The 17104-nt window shown below is 37.9% G+C and overlaps 1 protein-coding gene across 1 annotated transcript in view; it reads left to right on the top strand.

Moving 5' to 3' along the window:
* Positions 1–13048, top strand: part of col11a1b (collagen, type XI, alpha 1b) — an 86527-nt gene extending 73479 nt beyond the window's left edge. Inside the window, exons 48-67 of the mRNA XM_039677664.2 lie at positions 22–75; positions 1237–1290; positions 1407–1460; positions 2649–2756; positions 2854–2907; positions 3267–3320; positions 3414–3467; positions 5332–5385; positions 5951–6058; positions 6271–6324; positions 6418–6471; positions 7660–7767; positions 7951–8004; positions 8445–8480; positions 8555–8608; positions 8735–8984; positions 9160–9272; positions 9384–9452; positions 10009–10242; positions 11332–13048. Of these exons, the coding sequence (XP_039533598.2) occupies positions 22–75; positions 1237–1290; positions 1407–1460; positions 2649–2756; positions 2854–2907; positions 3267–3320; positions 3414–3467; positions 5332–5385; positions 5951–6058; positions 6271–6324; positions 6418–6471; positions 7660–7767; positions 7951–8004; positions 8445–8480; positions 8555–8608; positions 8735–8984; positions 9160–9272; positions 9384–9452; positions 10009–10242; positions 11332–11478 (1767 nt within the window). The 3' untranslated portion in view covers positions 11479–13048. The remainder of the gene's footprint in view (positions 1–21; positions 76–1236; positions 1291–1406; positions 1461–2648; positions 2757–2853; positions 2908–3266; positions 3321–3413; positions 3468–5331; positions 5386–5950; positions 6059–6270; positions 6325–6417; positions 6472–7659; positions 7768–7950; positions 8005–8444; positions 8481–8554; positions 8609–8734; positions 8985–9159; positions 9273–9383; positions 9453–10008; positions 10243–11331) is intronic.
* The last annotated feature ends 4056 nt before the right edge of the window (positions 13049–17104 follow it).

The following is a 17104-nucleotide window of genomic DNA, read 5'->3' as shown; positions in this document are numbered from 1 at the left end:
CAACGGCTGTTTCTTTTACAGGGTCCACCTGGTCCTCCTGGTCCCAGAGGTCCTCAAGGTTCTAGCGGAGCAGATGTGAGTTTAACTGTAATATATTTGTATAGAAACTTTGAAGTGAATCAGAGGCTATATATTCACTATATGTTTTTTGGATTGGCAACCTCATTTAAGTACGTGTGTGAGCCTCGAAATGTCCCGTTCAAACAGCAACTTGCCGTGCGTTGCGAATACCGTCTATATGAACATGCAACAGGAGTCAAGTTCGAATTCTCTTACCAGAAACCCAAATCAAAGATGGTGATGTTGTAATGACCGTCTAGGGCCAGCTGCAACATAAAGAAAAAGGTTCTATATGGAACCATTTGGGTTTATGCATTATCATTTGTTTTGTCCTTTTCAGATTAAATATTTCATATTATTGACAGACAGCAAGACCCTAAAACGTATTTATGAATGCATGTGAATGATCACAAATTCAAGATATGGGGGTTAGAAAATGTATATATTAATATAATTTTATGTAGTTAATTAATATCACATGAAGAGTGCCATTTCAGTTTTTTCTCCTCCAAAAATCAGCATGATTAAAATGGGATATTAAGTTACTACAACAGTTTAATAAACAATAATTTAATTACAACTACAAAATGTTGCCGAATAATGTATATGAATGGATAAAGAACCTTTGTGCCGAAAGGGTTCTTTCTTTTCATTATGGAACCTTTTTTTAGCATAAAAGGTTCTTAGGAGTTGAGTAAAGAACCCTATGCTTCATATATTTAACCCCAGTGAACCCTTTTTTCTAAGAGTGTATATGCAAAATAAATGGCGTCACACTCCTATACAACTGAAAAGTCTTATCACTTTTGAAGAGTCAATCTATCAAACCGCAAGTTCATCCATCAAATCTTCATTACCAGACAGCAGCTTTTACAGTATATTCTGAAGAGCGGAGCATTGTGGACAACAGTGACTGGATCTATTACCTACATTTGATGTACAGCTCATATCTAAGTTGCTAAGTTACCAAAAGCGAAACCACTCCCGAAAACCGCCAGAGCGGCTCTCTCGCACTGTATCACATGACAGACAACTAGATTGTTGTCACCCGAGTGATAACCGTTAGTGAGCGTAACCATATTTAGGACTCAAATACAGGACTGAGAACCGTATTCTGCTGCTGTGTGAACACGGCCGGAGAGATTTGAATCAGCTATGTTGTTTTTTGTTTGACAGGGTGCTCCTGGCCCTCCTGGAGGTATCGGCTCAATGGGTGGAAATGGTGAAAAGGTGGGTTTTTCTTGAATAAATCTCTTCAAAACATGAATATGCATAAATATTTGTGGAAGTTACTATGTTGAATGTACCCAGATGTCACATTGTCTCCCTTTATCTATTCCCTTCAGGGTGAGACCGGTGAGGCAGGTAATCCAGGACCACCAGGAGAGTCTGGTCCAGGAGTAAGTATATTTTTGTGTCTTGACCTAATTTTCTGGGTTTTGACCTGATAAATCTGACCTACATATAATTATTAGATTAGGCTACTCTAGATGGCTAATCTATTGACATTCAGGGAACATAACTACACAAATCCTTCTGTTTTCAAAATGAACACATTCAGCTAATGATCGTTATGGTATAATTTGCACAGGCAGTTTAAGGCTCCTTCAGTCCTTTGCAATGATTATATTTTACTCTGCTGGAGGCTTCACTGACTTAAATATTCACAGACATGTATATGCTGTGGTGAACTTCACTTGCATTCCAGATGGTTGTTGCTGTTATCATCATTTTTTTTCACCCAGGGACATTATTTAGTCTGCCGCCTGCTGCACGGACCTGTTCATTTGATATTAGCATCTTAAATGATGTTTGTTTGTTGGTCGAAATGCTTTTTGAGACTAAAGAGGACAGCCTATCTTACTATTACTTTCTTTTTGGAACAGAAGTCTAAGGCAACATTCAAAGTTTTTTTTACACTTATTATTAAAGGACTAGTTCACTTTTAAAAAAAACTTTTGCTGATAATTTGCTCACACCCATGTCATATCCAAGATATCCATGTCTTTCTTTCTTCAGTTGAAAATAAATTAAGGATTTTAATAAAAACATTCCAGAATTTTTCTTCATATAATGCACTTTACTGGTAACCAAATGGTTCATGGTCCAAAATACAGTTTCAGTGCAAACTGCAAACTGTTCAAAGGGCTTTAAACGATTCCAGATGATGAATAAGGGTCTTATCAAGTGAACCGTTTGTGACTCCCCTGTTCGAACTCGTTTATCAAAATGAACAAATCTTTTTTCGTGTCATTTGGTTCATTCAACAAACGAAATGAACGAATTGACTCGGGAAAAGATTCGTTCATTTTGATGAACAGGAGAGTCACAAATACGTCCCGTCAAAAGGCTACTATCACTCTCACTGTCCTGGTCTAACACACAGGATCATTAATACTAACTCTAGGTATTACACCCTCACCCCAAAGTCGGATCTATAGTCTTCCATTACATGAAACATTCCCTCACATCAGCCAACAAACACTTTACAGTTAATTTGTACCAATGAATAGTGCCAGCTTTGAACTACATCATTATTTTTGAGCATAATTACCATAGATGGGTGCAATCATTGCGTCCTTTCTCAGGGACCCAAAGGTGAGCTTGGAGAGAAAGGAGAAGCCGGCCCTCCTGGAGCTGCAGGACCCGCCGGTGCAAGAGGACCCCCCGGAGATGACGGTCCCAAAGGAAACCCAGTAAGTCTGTCTATGACATCCCAAAAGACACTTTTCATCTGTTGAACTGAAATAATACTGTATGATGACTGAATTGATCCATTGTCTTCCCATTTAGGGTCCTATTGGCTTCCCTGGAGATCCAGGTCCTCCTGGTGAGCCTGGAGTTGGTGTAAGTGTAATATGGAGGCATTCAAATCAATGATCAAAGTGGTTGACAACAGATTTTATTATCGATCAATTGGCTGTTTGCACTGTGCACAAATTACCTCTGTCACTTTGTGGTTGAGAAATAATGCATTTAAACATGGTGGAGGCAACAGAGCGAGTGACGGAAAAAACGTGTGCAAGCATGTTAATATTTTAAACCATATTGTTTCAAAGTCTTTGTAGGCTTCGTTGCACATTGTTGAAAGAAAATCCTTGAGTAATATGTGGAATATCAGTAATATAAATAATCAAAAGATCATCAGAACAGTCATTAATGAAATATTATGGCAATGTTGTGATGTACCGTCCTGTTTCACATAGGGACTGGATGGCCTTCCTGGAGACAAGGGAGATGATGGAGAGGCCGGTCAGCCTGTGAGTGATGCTCGACTCTCACTGAAAATCATATTTTAATGTTCAAACATAATACAAATTTCTATAGTTAATGTATTGAATTTTACACCACAGGGTCCATCCGGTCCATCTGGTGAAGCTGGCCCTCCAGGACCCCCTGGAAAGCGAGTGAGTACCTTACCTGGCGTTTGGTTCAGTGTCTTTACCTGCAGTATGTTAATCTCAATCTGCTTTCACTCTTAATCTGAAAGCTCTTCTTCACCACCTGTAAACCATAGTATACATTCCAGGATTGTTCTAAGTGAATTGTAGGTAAATTATTCAGCTTAATCCAGCTATTACTCAGACCGAATCTCCAACCAATTTGGATTGTTCTTTGTACTGTTTGATGCATTCCTTGAAAAATAACTGACTCAAAAGAGTGAATAATTGGCTAGTCGTACATCTCAGTTCATATTCTACACTGCAGTTGTTGTGACTGTCAAGCCACTGAGAAAATGTATTTAAACTCGTAGTGTCACTATTTATAGATAACTACTTTCCAACACTGATTTGGTTTTATTATTATTACAACAGCTCAGACTTGGTGTAAGAGATTTAAACAGACCCCACAGTAAGTGTGACAACACGCTTGCAATCACATAGAAATGTACTAAAACACTCAAAACATCATTGGTTTTGCATGGGCAAGCACCACTTTTCATTAATAAAATGTAAAGATTTACCTTTGTATTACCCCTTTGTTCCTTTTGTAATTTGCTGAGGCAAACATTTTCATAAAGGTTTATGAGCTTCCCTTGTAAATTCATGCTAAAATAAGCCTATATTTTATGGGGCACATTTATTTTTAACAGATCCGAGCTACACAAACAATAAATCTTTAAAAGCGGAGCACAGTCAGGATTTTACTGGGTCTTCCCTCAGTAAATGGTTCCCAAGTGAGTAAAGAGCACACGCTGTGCCTGGGAAAATCTCAGTGTAGCATAAAACCTTCTTGGGTAAAAAAAAAAAAAAAAAAAAAAACTCATCAGTTGGTCATTGCTCAAGAGCAGATGAGCTGAGGCTGACATGTAGACACTTCTATTATAGAATATTGACCAAAGTGATTTGAATGACAGCACTGTGACGGCAATGTGATAGCCAAAGGAAATGGAGATGTCATTGTCAGCTCTGATGCCATGCTCAAGATTTGGCTTAGAATAGATTACTCTTTTAGCTCTAATAGTATCTTTTATGATCTGATGTATTTACCACAGTAAACTTGAGTGAGCTTTATTGTTGCATAAATGTATCAACAGAGCCTTGAGCTGAAAGCAATAAAAATGCGGGGATTTCCATTTTTACCTGTCTCTTGCTTACAACTTAAATAGATCTATGAAAGAAGCTGATTCGTTCGGCAGATCTCGGCCTTCTCTGTGTCTTGAATCTAAATACACACACATATTGATCATGGATTTTTGGGGTGTTGCACTGCGTTGTGTTTATACCTAAGCTATATCATCATTATGTATTTCACTAGTTGATCACCTATTTATCTGAATAATCATTTTAATAGTGTTCACAAATGTGGGGACATTAATAGCTAAATATCTGGAATCTGGCCCACGCCATTAGCCATTGCTATTGCTAACACCTTTGCTCCAAAATTAACGGTCTTAAACAGGATTTTGGTGTTGTTTTCAGGTAAAAATATCAAACCATCTTTAAAACAAGATCAATTTACTTTAGTCAATACTGTGACTGTGTATGGAAATAAGACTTTTGAGAGTTTATCTTGAATTATGTTACTCGGTTAGCAAATGGTAGCGTATTAGCAATAGCTAAACCACCCGTTATAATGGATGTAAAAGGTATAAAAGTGTTTATATGTGGCTTCCAGAGTATGTTTTGGGTTTTGTGAGATATCCGGCTTCTAAGTCATCGGGATGAAATGGAGGAAACATTGTCATGATACATTTGTTGTTTGTACATTTTATTGTTACTAGCTCTGTATGGAAGGTCGTGTTTTGAGTTTTATGTTTCTCTCCTCAAGGGTCCTGTTGGCCCAGCTGGTACAGAAGGCAGACAAGGAGAGAAGGGTGCAAAGGTAAGACAGATTCCTTTATTTAAAAAAGCACCTGAACAACCAAACAACATGATTGTCATTTGTATTGCAGTGTAAATCATTTGTCCTCCTGAGTGTTTGATTTGTTATCTGTCCTTGCTTTTGTCTGTTGAATCCAATCTCTCATGACACTGAGTGGTCCTGACTTTTAAAATCCTCCCTGAAAGATCCAAGCGCAAGAAAGCCTAATTGGATGCCAGGGCAAATTAAGCTTATGCTACAGGTTGAATCCCAGGAAATAACAGGAAATCTATTTTGTTTTTTCTTCTAAAAGCTTTAGTTCTTCAAAATGATTTGTTTATCCAATGGTACTATTCATCTTATCACATTACCCATGCTTGCATGGGTATCACAGTTGCCATTTAAGCAAAAGAAAGGAATACGTTGAAAAGATTATTTAAAAAAACATTCGATTTTTAGAAGGTCCTTACATATTTTTGCACATTATACAATAATTTTTAAAGTCCAATAATTTATCAGTGAGTATTTTTGTATTTTTGTTGTATTGATCATTACATTATTCCTTGATTCTATTTTCGTCACACAGGGCGAGGCCGGTGCTGAAGGACCAGTGGGCAAAACTGGGCCTGTGGGCCCCCAGGGGCCTCCTGGAAAGTCTGGAGCTGAGGGCTTACGTGGCATCCCTGGACCTGTGGTATGCATTTGGAAACTGATATCTTATATAGTCCAAATTGACTGCATTACATTAGAGCAGTGCACAAGAATCTCTTAATTTGAATCATTAAGCTTTTCAAGTTGAATCCCTATCCTTGTCTAGTCAGTAAGTTTGAGTATGTGTGCCGTGCATTAATTGTTGCATATTTGGGTGTGTATTAATGGGCTGATGGTTTCTGTCTACTCTTTCAGGGTGAGCAGGGACTTCCTGGATCTGCTGGCCAGGACGGTCCTCCTGGACCATTGGTAAGAAGATGCAATCAGACACCATTATGTTGTTTACTCACACTAATGAATGTACACTTAAATAGGACATATTTGTGTCTTGACAAATTCTAGGGTCCTCCTGGTCTTCCTGGCTTGAAAGGTGACCCTGGTAACAAGGGTGAGAAGGTATGTTTTAACTAAGACTATTGCAAATGGTACATGCCAATAGATCATTATATATATACGTATATATATATATATATATATATATATATATATATGTATATATATGTATATATATATATATATATATATATATATATATATATGTATATGTATATATATATATATATATATATATATATATATATATATATATATATATATATATATATATATATATATGTATATATATATCATATCGGTTATTTTATATTAATTGTATTCATCTTTCATTTTAACAAATATACAGAGATGTTCAGATTTTGGGGGGTATGCTTTTTCTAAAGAAATGAATACTTTTATTTATCAGGGATGCATTAAACTGATCAAAAGTAACAGACATTTATAATGTTACAAAAGAAATCTATTTCAAAAATGCTGTTCTTTTGAACTATTCATCAGATAATCTTGGGGAAACCATGTAATTCACAGTTAGTGTTACTGTTTTTACCCCAAACCTTTGGATAGTAATTCATATATTTACATTGGTGCCATAAACATCTCCAAAGAGGTTCTACAGTTTTAAAAAAATGTTTCCTTTGCTAAACAAAACCATGTATATTTACAATAATGCTGAGCCCAGTTGAAAGTTTAAGAGGCGAGAGCAACTGACCTTACTGGCATCTCTATTTCACACACAATGACAAGGCATAAACAAGCTCTTAAATACAGTGTCAGACGATGATTAAACTGTTACTGCCTGCAATACATAATCAATGCGGCATAGCTCTGTAAATCTGTTTTATGAGAGGAGATGTGCTGAGATGAGTGCTTTCTGTATTAATATTGTGGAGAGCCAAGTACAGTAGCTGTGGCTGTAAATATCAGGTGTTTGTTGAATATAAACTAAAGCAGATTCTCTGTGTGTTAAATATCATTTATATAGTACACACTTGACTGTGGTAGTGAAACAATGCTTTATTTTGTACATTTTATTAGTGGTTTAATCATTGTTTACCATTTCAGTCTTTAATCTGAGGTTTGTATTGATTTGACTGGTTGATTGGCAGTTTTCCTTTAACACTTGCGCTCAATCAAATGCGATTTATCACAGAAAATGTTGTCTATGTTTTGTGTAAAAAGCATCTGCGAAATATAGTGTAGGCCTATGAATGTTTTACTTAGTATTAAAGTTTCCTTTTACTCATCCAGGGTCATCCAGGTCTGATTGGTCTGATCGGTCCTCCTGGTGAGTCAGGAGAGAAGGGCGACCGAGGACTGCAAGGACCTCAAGGGCTCGGTGGAGGCAAGGGTGACACTGTGAGTTACTGCTCTTTAAATACACCTTACACCTAGTTCAGGGTCCGAATGTGCTTTCGTCTGCTAGATAGATGCTGTTATTTAAGAATAAACGTTTAGAAGTGTATCTTTACAAGGATTTGTTTATTAAAATGACGTCTTGTTTTTGCCCTGACAATTTTTAATTTGCTTTATTGACTTCAGGGTCCCGTTGGTCCTCCTGGTCCACTCGGTCCTCCAGGTCCTCCTGGTATTCCTGTAAGCAGTTTTTCTTTTTACTCTAGCACTGATATTGGCCATATTTGTGTGTGTATGATTTTCTGATTAAGGCCCATTTTCTGGTCAAACCTTTATTCCACAGCTATTTGGAGTATAGAGGAAAAATCATCTTCAGTACATGTTATAATCTCATTTAGCATGCTAACCCACTTTTTCCATTCATACCACAGCATTTTAGTTATTTTGATCAGTAATTTAATATTTGGAGGAATTATTGTATTATCTCTTTTTAATGAACTCTTCATTCATTAAAAAAAAAACATGTTCCACATGACAAAACTCTGATTAAAACAGACATACCAGCTGTTTTTGCGAAAACCAGATTAAGATTCTTGAAATCCAACATTGTAAATGTTTTTTGGGGGTTTTTGTTTTGTACATTTTCCATTAATTGATTTCTTTGTTGTCTCTATCTTCAGGGCACTCAAGGACAAAAGGGATCCAAAGGATCAACTGTAAGTGCTGAACCTTTCCATTACACGTGTTCATTTTTTCCAGTGTAAATTAACCGTGTTTTTTGTTTCCCAAGGGTTCAGCTGGTCAGAAAGGAGATCCTGGCTTGATTGGACCACCAGGTCCTCCGGTAAGAAAAATATTTTATTCCATTTTGAGCTCTGCTGAAAATCGAATTGACATCCGTCTGTCTCCTGTGGGATTGAAGCCGACCCTACATAATTGTCAGTCATTTGTTTTGAATATCCAACACTAGGGCCCAGCTGGTGACATCATCCAGCCCCTCCCCATCCAGACAAATAAAAAATCTAGGAGATCACCCGACATGCAGGATGATGAAGCAGCGGGAATGATAGATTATGGTATGGAGGGAATGGAGGATGTTTTTGGATCCCTCAACAACCTCAAGCAGGACATTGAACGCATGAAGTTCCCACTGGGAACCGAGGATAACCCAGCCAGAACCTGCAAAGACCTGCAGCTCAGCCAACCAGAATTCCCTGATGGTGAGAGAAAGTTATGCGGTTTCTTTAGCAAACATAATTGTATGACATACACAAGAGTCGGTTAAGTCTGTTTGAAGTAAACTATGCGTCTTAATAATTAAAGATAAAGAATAATTTCTCCCTTCAATTGAGGCAATTTCTTTTAAAAATGTAACATATGTGTTTTTGACTTTAGGACATTACTGGATCGATCCAAATATGGGATGCATAGGAGATGCCTTTAAAGTGTACTGTAACTTCACTGCAGGAGGAGAAACTTGCATTTTCCCTGATAAGAAATCCTCAGGGGTGAGAGGAACTCATCTCTGCTAAATATCATGATTGGTAGTAATATAAATCAAAAATAAAGAACTGTATTATCTTGGTGAATTATTTGATCACAGTTTCCATTTATTCCAGGTTAGAATATCAAACTGGCCAAAGGAGTCCCCAGGATCTTGGTTCAGTGAATTCAAGCGTGGAAAAATCGTAAGTGCCCATTTTTCTCTTCCATTCTAAATTTCATAAAGTTTGAATCAGAGCTCAGCAATTTGGTTGTGAATGTCTCTATTATAGCTGCCTTGAAGGGCCATAGTAGTTCAGGGTTTGGGAATCAAGAACTGGTTTTTATTCAGAACATTTCTTTTTTTTTTTTTTTTAGTTATTATTTTATTCTGGAAATGAATTATCTTCATAAATCATAGTTTGGTTAACATCTGCATTCTTTTACCAATGCAAACCACATGGATTTAGCCGGCAAATGAAAGACCGTCTCAAATTCATGTTGTTTTGGCTCGCTTACTAAACCAATTTAAACAATTATTAACTAAGTTTTGTTGCCCTAGATAAAAAAAAATGACAAACAAACTTTTATATATTCAAATTTATATATTAAATCTAATTATTAATAGTCGCTTTCTAAAAAGTACTAAAAAAATCGTTAATTGAATCTAAAACCAGACAATGTCCATCGATTTTCATCCCTAAATACTTCACCCTAAATTGAAAGTGCTCCTTCATCCGATGTTTGTTCCCTGTGTCTCAGTTGTCTTACGTGGATGTTGAAGAGGGCTCGATAAACTCAGTCCAGATGACGTTCCTCAAGTTGCTCAGCTCTTCTGCCCGGCAGAACTTCACATACATATGCCATCAGTCTGTGGCCTGGTATGACGCCAAGGCTGACAACTATGACAAGGCGCTGCGCTTCCTGGGCTCTAATGATGAGGAAATGTCCTATGACAACAACCCCTTCATCAAGACTCTTTCAGACGGCTGCTCGGTAAGACTGCTGTTGATCAGGTCATGCTGCTGAACAATTTTGGATGATACGATAAATATAAACCGATAATTATTTGAATTTTATAGTAAATAACTTGAATGGCAGATATTAAAAATCAATAATATTCTGTGTTTTCGGGGAAAAATTAACCAATTTACTAATTAACTAATAAATTAAAAAAGATCATGTTAACTTAGTGACTTTCATAAAAGTTGTTCAGGAAACCTAATCCCGATGGTAAACATTAAACGTACTCCAAATAGGCTCTAAGACCCCGTTTACACCTGGTATTAAAATGCGATCTGTATCCAGATATGTTATCCGGATAATAAAAAACGCATGTTAATGCAAGGTGTAAACGCGTTGTGATCGGATCGTGATCGGATCTGCCTGACCACATCTGGAGGTAGTCTGGCTCGCATTGTGTCCGGATCTTTACTAGGTGTAAACGCAATCTGGTTGTTGAAACCACATATGTATATTTTACTCCTCCCAAAAATGCTAAAAAATAAACGACTGAGAGCGTGTTATATAGGCTATATGTCATGTAATAGCCTAGTCAGATGCGACACGCATCACTGCAGATGAGCAGCTGAGCGTCTATTCAACGTGCAAACATCGCAAATAAAAGTGAAAGTAAGTCACAGACGCAGTTAACACATCTTCAAGTAAAGAAACGAAATTATCTTACCAGGCCTGTTGCCACTCTCTCTTATTGATGTCTCTGATTTGGAAATTAGCTGATGATCAATAAAATGCCGCTCAGATCTGTTGCTTTTGGTGGCGTGCAATCCAATAAATCTGCATATAACGCAGGAGGTGAAGATCGGATTTATATCCGTTTTGCAAAAACACATTTATGTGGCCAGGTGTAAATGGAATCAGTACTTATTATCCGGATAACTTATCTGGATACAGATCGCATTTTAATACCAGGTGTAAACGGGGTCTAATGCACACCGTACGAGTATTCAACTTTGGTGGCCAATCAGATGTCAGGGATGCCCATCCTTGCTCCGCAACTGGTTGTATAATGCTGCTTAAAACAGTCTGCAGTAATAACATACAATTCATCTCTGTCTGTTTCAGCTGAAGCAGGGATATTCTAAGTCTGTGATGGAAATTAACACTCCTCGCATCGACCAGGTGCCCATCATCGATGTCATGTTGAATGACTTTGGGGAATCCAGTCAAAGGTTTGGCTTTGAGGTAGGCCCTGTCTGCTTCAGCGGCTAAAGGACACCCCCCCCTCCAACTTTATGGCAAAGGTCAAGGAGTGTGGCTAGCCAAGAGACCCCCAACCCGCCCCCTCCTTGCGCCACAAACACACACACCAGCACCCGCACTGTGTAATCTGAAATGGAATATTCATCGCCCTGGTGGGATCCCAGTCACACGACTGCAAACCTGCAATTGGAATAAAACCGAGAGAGAGGACATGAACTACCTGGTGGACAATGGCGCACTTTCAGGAGAAGGAAGAGGACCATCTCCTTGATCATCTCACTGCTCTACCCAGCCCAGAGCCTGTAGGATTCTTTTCCCATTTCCAAACTCAATTCAAGTCTTAAACGTTGGTTTTCTTGTCCCATTTCAACCTTAATCCCAGCACCATTCACTCTTGATCTCAATTCTTCTCCAAATGTATTCCCAATACTAATTTCCCCTGTCTCCTTTACGGATCCTCCTCCAGGTGCTGCTCAGAGAAAGACGACCACAGAGGTGTGCTCTTGTTGTAAACACCCAAACACTTAAGGTGCTATTGAAAGTGCATTTTTGGTAATACTGTAATTATTATTTTGTACAATACTGTTCTTTCTCGACTGCCTTTAAGTCTTGCATGTGTATCAAAATTGATCTGATGAAATATTGATAACCATAAAGAGAGATGTTTGAAAACCAAAAGTGCAACCGAATTTTTCCACAAGATGTCAACCATTCAAGTGTCCCTGCCAACTATATAATAAAGTCAGCATTACAAACCATCCAAATTTTGTAATTATAAAGTATCCACTTTGTAAATATTGACCTATTTTAAGCAATTGGAGTTTCCATTTTATTCAGGAATATGCAAGCATGTCTAATGTAGTGAAGGATTAGCTGAGCGAGGTTTGGAGATTTCCACCGGCTTTCTTTTGTTCTCAAGTGGTAGCAGTGATGCTGTTGTAATCGGTGACTCTACAACGCTAAAGAAACTTGATGAATTTTGAATTTTGACAGTATACCTCAATCTCTTAAAAGACGTATCCAATTCAAAGATGTTCAACCCTGTACATACAGAGCCTTGGTTAGACAATCAAGTTTATATATTTGAAGCAGGGAATTTTAAAATAAAAAAAAGACTTTTTGTTAAACTTTTGTTTGGTTATTTTGTGATTGCTATGATATTAACCCTTTAAGATATACAACAGAAACAACTAGTTTGAGGTGCTTTTCATCAGTATTAAATACGGATTCTGGACAGTATTGTATTAAAAGTGATAATTGTTTACTCTTTGTATGAATCATATCTGTGTGATTCACTCAGTCATGGATTTTTTTTTTGTCCTGTGCTGTATGTGCAAAAGCTTATTGCGTTCTTCATTTGTCTTTATATTTAAAGTTTCTGTGGTAAAATGTGTTCAGGTTGTGTGGTTCTGTAAGCTGTTTTGATTGCTTTATCTTTCTCCACTGTTTTTTTTGCGGTTCTGTCTGTGTCCCTGAAAACCTTTCAAATATATGACAATAGACTCAGAATTTACACGTCTGTGTAACATACTTATAATTTATGTAAAACTTGGAATAAATGATCGATTACATTTCAAGTAGATAATCTACTGTTTCAGTTTTGCTCAAACCAACAAAGATTGATCCGTCCAATTCAAAACCACTCACTCAATCACACCATGTAAGCCATAATGTCATTGGATGTAAAGCATGTTTGATTTATGAGGAATGTCTTGTTGATCTTCCACTAAATCTCACAGAATGATGCTAGAAAGCTGAAATCTAGAAGAGCGATATGCTGGTTCTTTAATAGCTGATGTTGTCATGGTGCTATAGGTGAACAGCTCACGCAGAAGAGATTATTCAGCCGCTGGAGCGGAAACTGGCTGTGATAATTCACCCAATGAGCAACACAAGGAAATGAGAACCTGCTTACCTTGGATGTGTCATCATAAAATCAAAATTGACTTTTTTGATGACTTATCCATGCACATTGTTATTTTTTTATTTGTATTTTTTTATTCATATGCCATCGTAATCTTTAATCAAAATAACTTCCCCTTACTATTGCAGTGACTTCTCTGATGATGTGTTTACTGGCTTGAGGGCGGGACAACCTGTCACTCGCAATGACATCACAGCAATAGCAAACCACAACCATCCAATCAGTTCCCAATGGACACAATCAAGTCCAGCTCTACGTTTTTGCTCCAGAAGCCATTTCACTGGGATATAAGTCCAATAGAGGTACTTTAACACAGTCATGCGTTAGGTGAACTAATGGATGCAGAGTTTTTGGTCTGAGGATGGAAATTACTTTATTGGATTTAAAAATATATATTAGTGTACACAAGGCAGAAAGTATAAAGAAGGAAGTGTTAAAATATTCCATGAGTTTATCAGGGAAATTTACCATTTTGATTTCCAGGGCTTTTAAATGTAAAGTTAAAATATTGAAATTCCAATTGGTACATACAAATGAAAATTGTCCCCAGGATAGACTGGAAAATATGGTGGTTGGGAACCCTGTAGGCTATACCACTTCATATGTGCTTGAAGAGCGTGTTTATGGTGCTGGTCATCAATCAGGAGTCAGTATTCACAGCCGCTATGAATTTAAACTCTATTTGGAATAGCAGACAGTAATAATTTAATCACCTGGCATTGGATCAGCCTTTTGTTTCTCTTTTGCCTTTCTCCTCTTTGATTGATGAATTGTGGTGTAATTAAATTCTAATAGTTTGAGGTCATTCTTCTTGTAGAAAAAAAACATTGATGTGCAAAGAGATGATTCATGCTAAATCCCATTTTGTATAAAAAAAAATAACAGAAAACATTTAACAACAAAAAAATATTGACCAAATACTTGTCAAAGAAGTAGTTGTCTAAGTTTATCTTATGTTTTAGTTATATAGCAGAAATGGCAGAAAAGACACCAGCGGCTTCAAATACCTGTTTGCTGCTCAACAGTAGTTTTTTTATACAGTAGCTGCTCTTTTAATACAATTTATTTGTTTGACAGAAAATTGCCTTAATAAGGCTTTATCTGACTGAGTTCATGTGCTATAAATAACTCACACATCTTTTGATATATTAGTTGTTGTTTTTTTATGCCTTTTGCAAGACATTTCACCATTTTATGCTTTTCATCTCCCACGGTTTCAGCCCCTCCCTGGAGAATAGTGACTCCATCCCCAGTCGGTTGAGCTGGGACCAGTTTGGGGATGCACAAATAGATATGTTTGCCTTTCACGACACGACCCATTGCACCCTGTATTATTCCCAGACCGAGGGCACGCTCGTGATGGATGCCCTGGCGCACAGCTGGCTGTGGGCCGTGAGCCACCTTGTGCAAGATCAGGGAGGACGAGGAGCAGGTCATTCTGCTCGCGCCGCACTGGCACACCCGAACCTGGTTCTACGAACTTGTACTCCTCGCGACAGCACCTCCCTGGCCAATTCCTCTAAGGAAGGACCTCCTTTCTCAGGAACGGGGTACCCTATGGCACCCTCATCTCGATTTCTGGAACGTCCACGTGTGGCTCCTGGACGGGATGAGGCAGGTTAGTGTAGTGCGGTTCTCCATATGCATCCCTCGGGGTCACATGGGTATTCTCTGGGTCATATGGGTGTTCTCATGGGTGTTCTCTGGGTCACATGGGTATTCTCATGGGTGTTCTCTGGGTCACATGGGTATTCTCCGGGTCATATGGGTGTTCTCCGGGTCACATGGGTATTCTCCGGGTCATATGGGTGTTCTCCGGGTCACATGGGTATTCTCCGGGTCATATGGGTGTTCTCTGGGTCATATGGGTGTTCTCTGGGTCATATGGGTGTTCTCTGGGTCATATGGGTATTCTCCGGGTCATATGGGTGTTCTCCGGGTCACATGGGTATTCTCCGGGTCATATGGGTGTTCTCTGGGTCATATGGGTGTTCTCATGGGTGTTTAATCATTACATTTTCTGTTTAGTCATGGATGGTATGTTTTACAGTTAGCTCATTTCACAGGACACAAACGTCTGGCAGAGGCTTAAATCTTGTTTGTGTTCACCCTGCCTCTTAATTCTTTAATATATATATATATATATATATATATATATATATTCTTTCTTGTAATGCGTCCTTGGGGATTGACGGGTACAATGGTACCATGTGGATTACACTAAATTCAACCTACAATATTGAAAGCTTTACTTGGAGAACAGCAGCTGTCGTAATATGAAAAGGAAAATGGATTTAAAACCAAATGTTCTGATAAGAAATTATCTTTGGCTTTCTTGCCACCTCCATGTTTGATGTGCATAAGTGTCCAAAATAAATCAGCAAAGCTTATTTGCCTTTATTGAGACAGCTCCTGTCTGAATAATAACTGGTGAGCCGCACCAGCTCATGAAGAAAGTTTGTTTGTATATGTGCGCATGCATGTGTGTGTGTGTGTCGTGCCTCTCCTGTTGGGAACACCTTTCATTCAGAGCTCTAGAAGGCAGCAGCTGTGGCCAGCTGCCAGACACAAACGTGCCCAGAGTTAATGTGTTAGTGTGATTCAGGCGAAACTGCTGGGTCAGTGTCTCAGCGTGCAGCGGCCTCTTTCTCTTTCTCACTCTTTTATTCACACAGTCTCTTTTGATTCAAAAACTTTTTGTGCTTTTCCAAAGCCACTACAACACGAACCGCAATCAAAGGCAACCAGGCCATTAGTGAAGACCTGTTGGGGGAACCAAATGTTCTGTGCTTGCACCTGTGTGACCTCTTGAAAACAAACAGGTGTCAGAGAGGAGACTATTCAGCGCACTGTGAAACACCATCAGACTTTTATCTTCCTCAATAGTTGACATGAAAGTCCCTTTCTTCTTGAAAGGACACACATGATAACTTAAAGAAAGGCCTTTGACTACAAATTTACTTAAAGGACAACTCCGGTGCAAAATGAACCTTTGGTCTAATAAAACATTGAAGCGCTCAAACATTGTACATTATATGCTCAGTAGCATGGACTTGAATGTTGTGTATCTACACTGTAAAAAATATATTATTGGTTTAACTTAAACAAGTAAGAAACCTGGTTGCCTTAAATTTAGGTTGATTGAGCTGGAAAAAGCTGGAAAAAGAGTTAATACAGTGAAGGAGATTAATTGAATCATCAGAAACTCAAAATAATAAGTTAGCTCCACTGAAAAAATTATTTAAGTTGATTTGACAAAAGAAAAAAATGTTACGATAACAATCTTGAAAATATTTTTTTACAGTGTCTTGTATTGGACATTTAGAAAACACTTTGTCTTCATTAAAGTCCTGAGTGGCAAGCGCAACTACAAACTGTATTACAAATGAAATGAAACTAGATGAAAACATCACAAAAGTATTTGTGTGTTTTTGAAAAAGTGTTTTTGAAAAAGTAGCGATTCATTTTGAGAAAAGTTGCGATTCTTTTTTGAAAAGTATCGATTCTTTTTTTTTAAATTAGCGATTCTTTTTTTTAAGGAAAGTGTTGATTCTTTTTGAAAAAGTAGCAATTCTTTATAAGGAGAGTAGCGATTCATTTTAGGGTAAGTAGCAATTGTTTTTAAGAAAAGTAGTTTCCAGATTATTACCATTAATTCCCATGTAGTCCAGTTAATTACTATGGAAAGTTTCCAACTTAAATTCCCAGACT

Source organism: Pimephales promelas, chromosome 5, assembly GCF_988280905.1.
Source record: "Pimephales promelas chromosome 5, fPimPro1.hap1.1, whole genome shotgun sequence".
Taxonomy (NCBI): domain Eukaryota; kingdom Metazoa; phylum Chordata; class Actinopteri; order Cypriniformes; family Leuciscidae; genus Pimephales; species Pimephales promelas.
The sequence above is the reverse complement of the archived record's forward strand: the minus strand, read 5'-3'. Positions and strand labels throughout refer to the sequence as shown.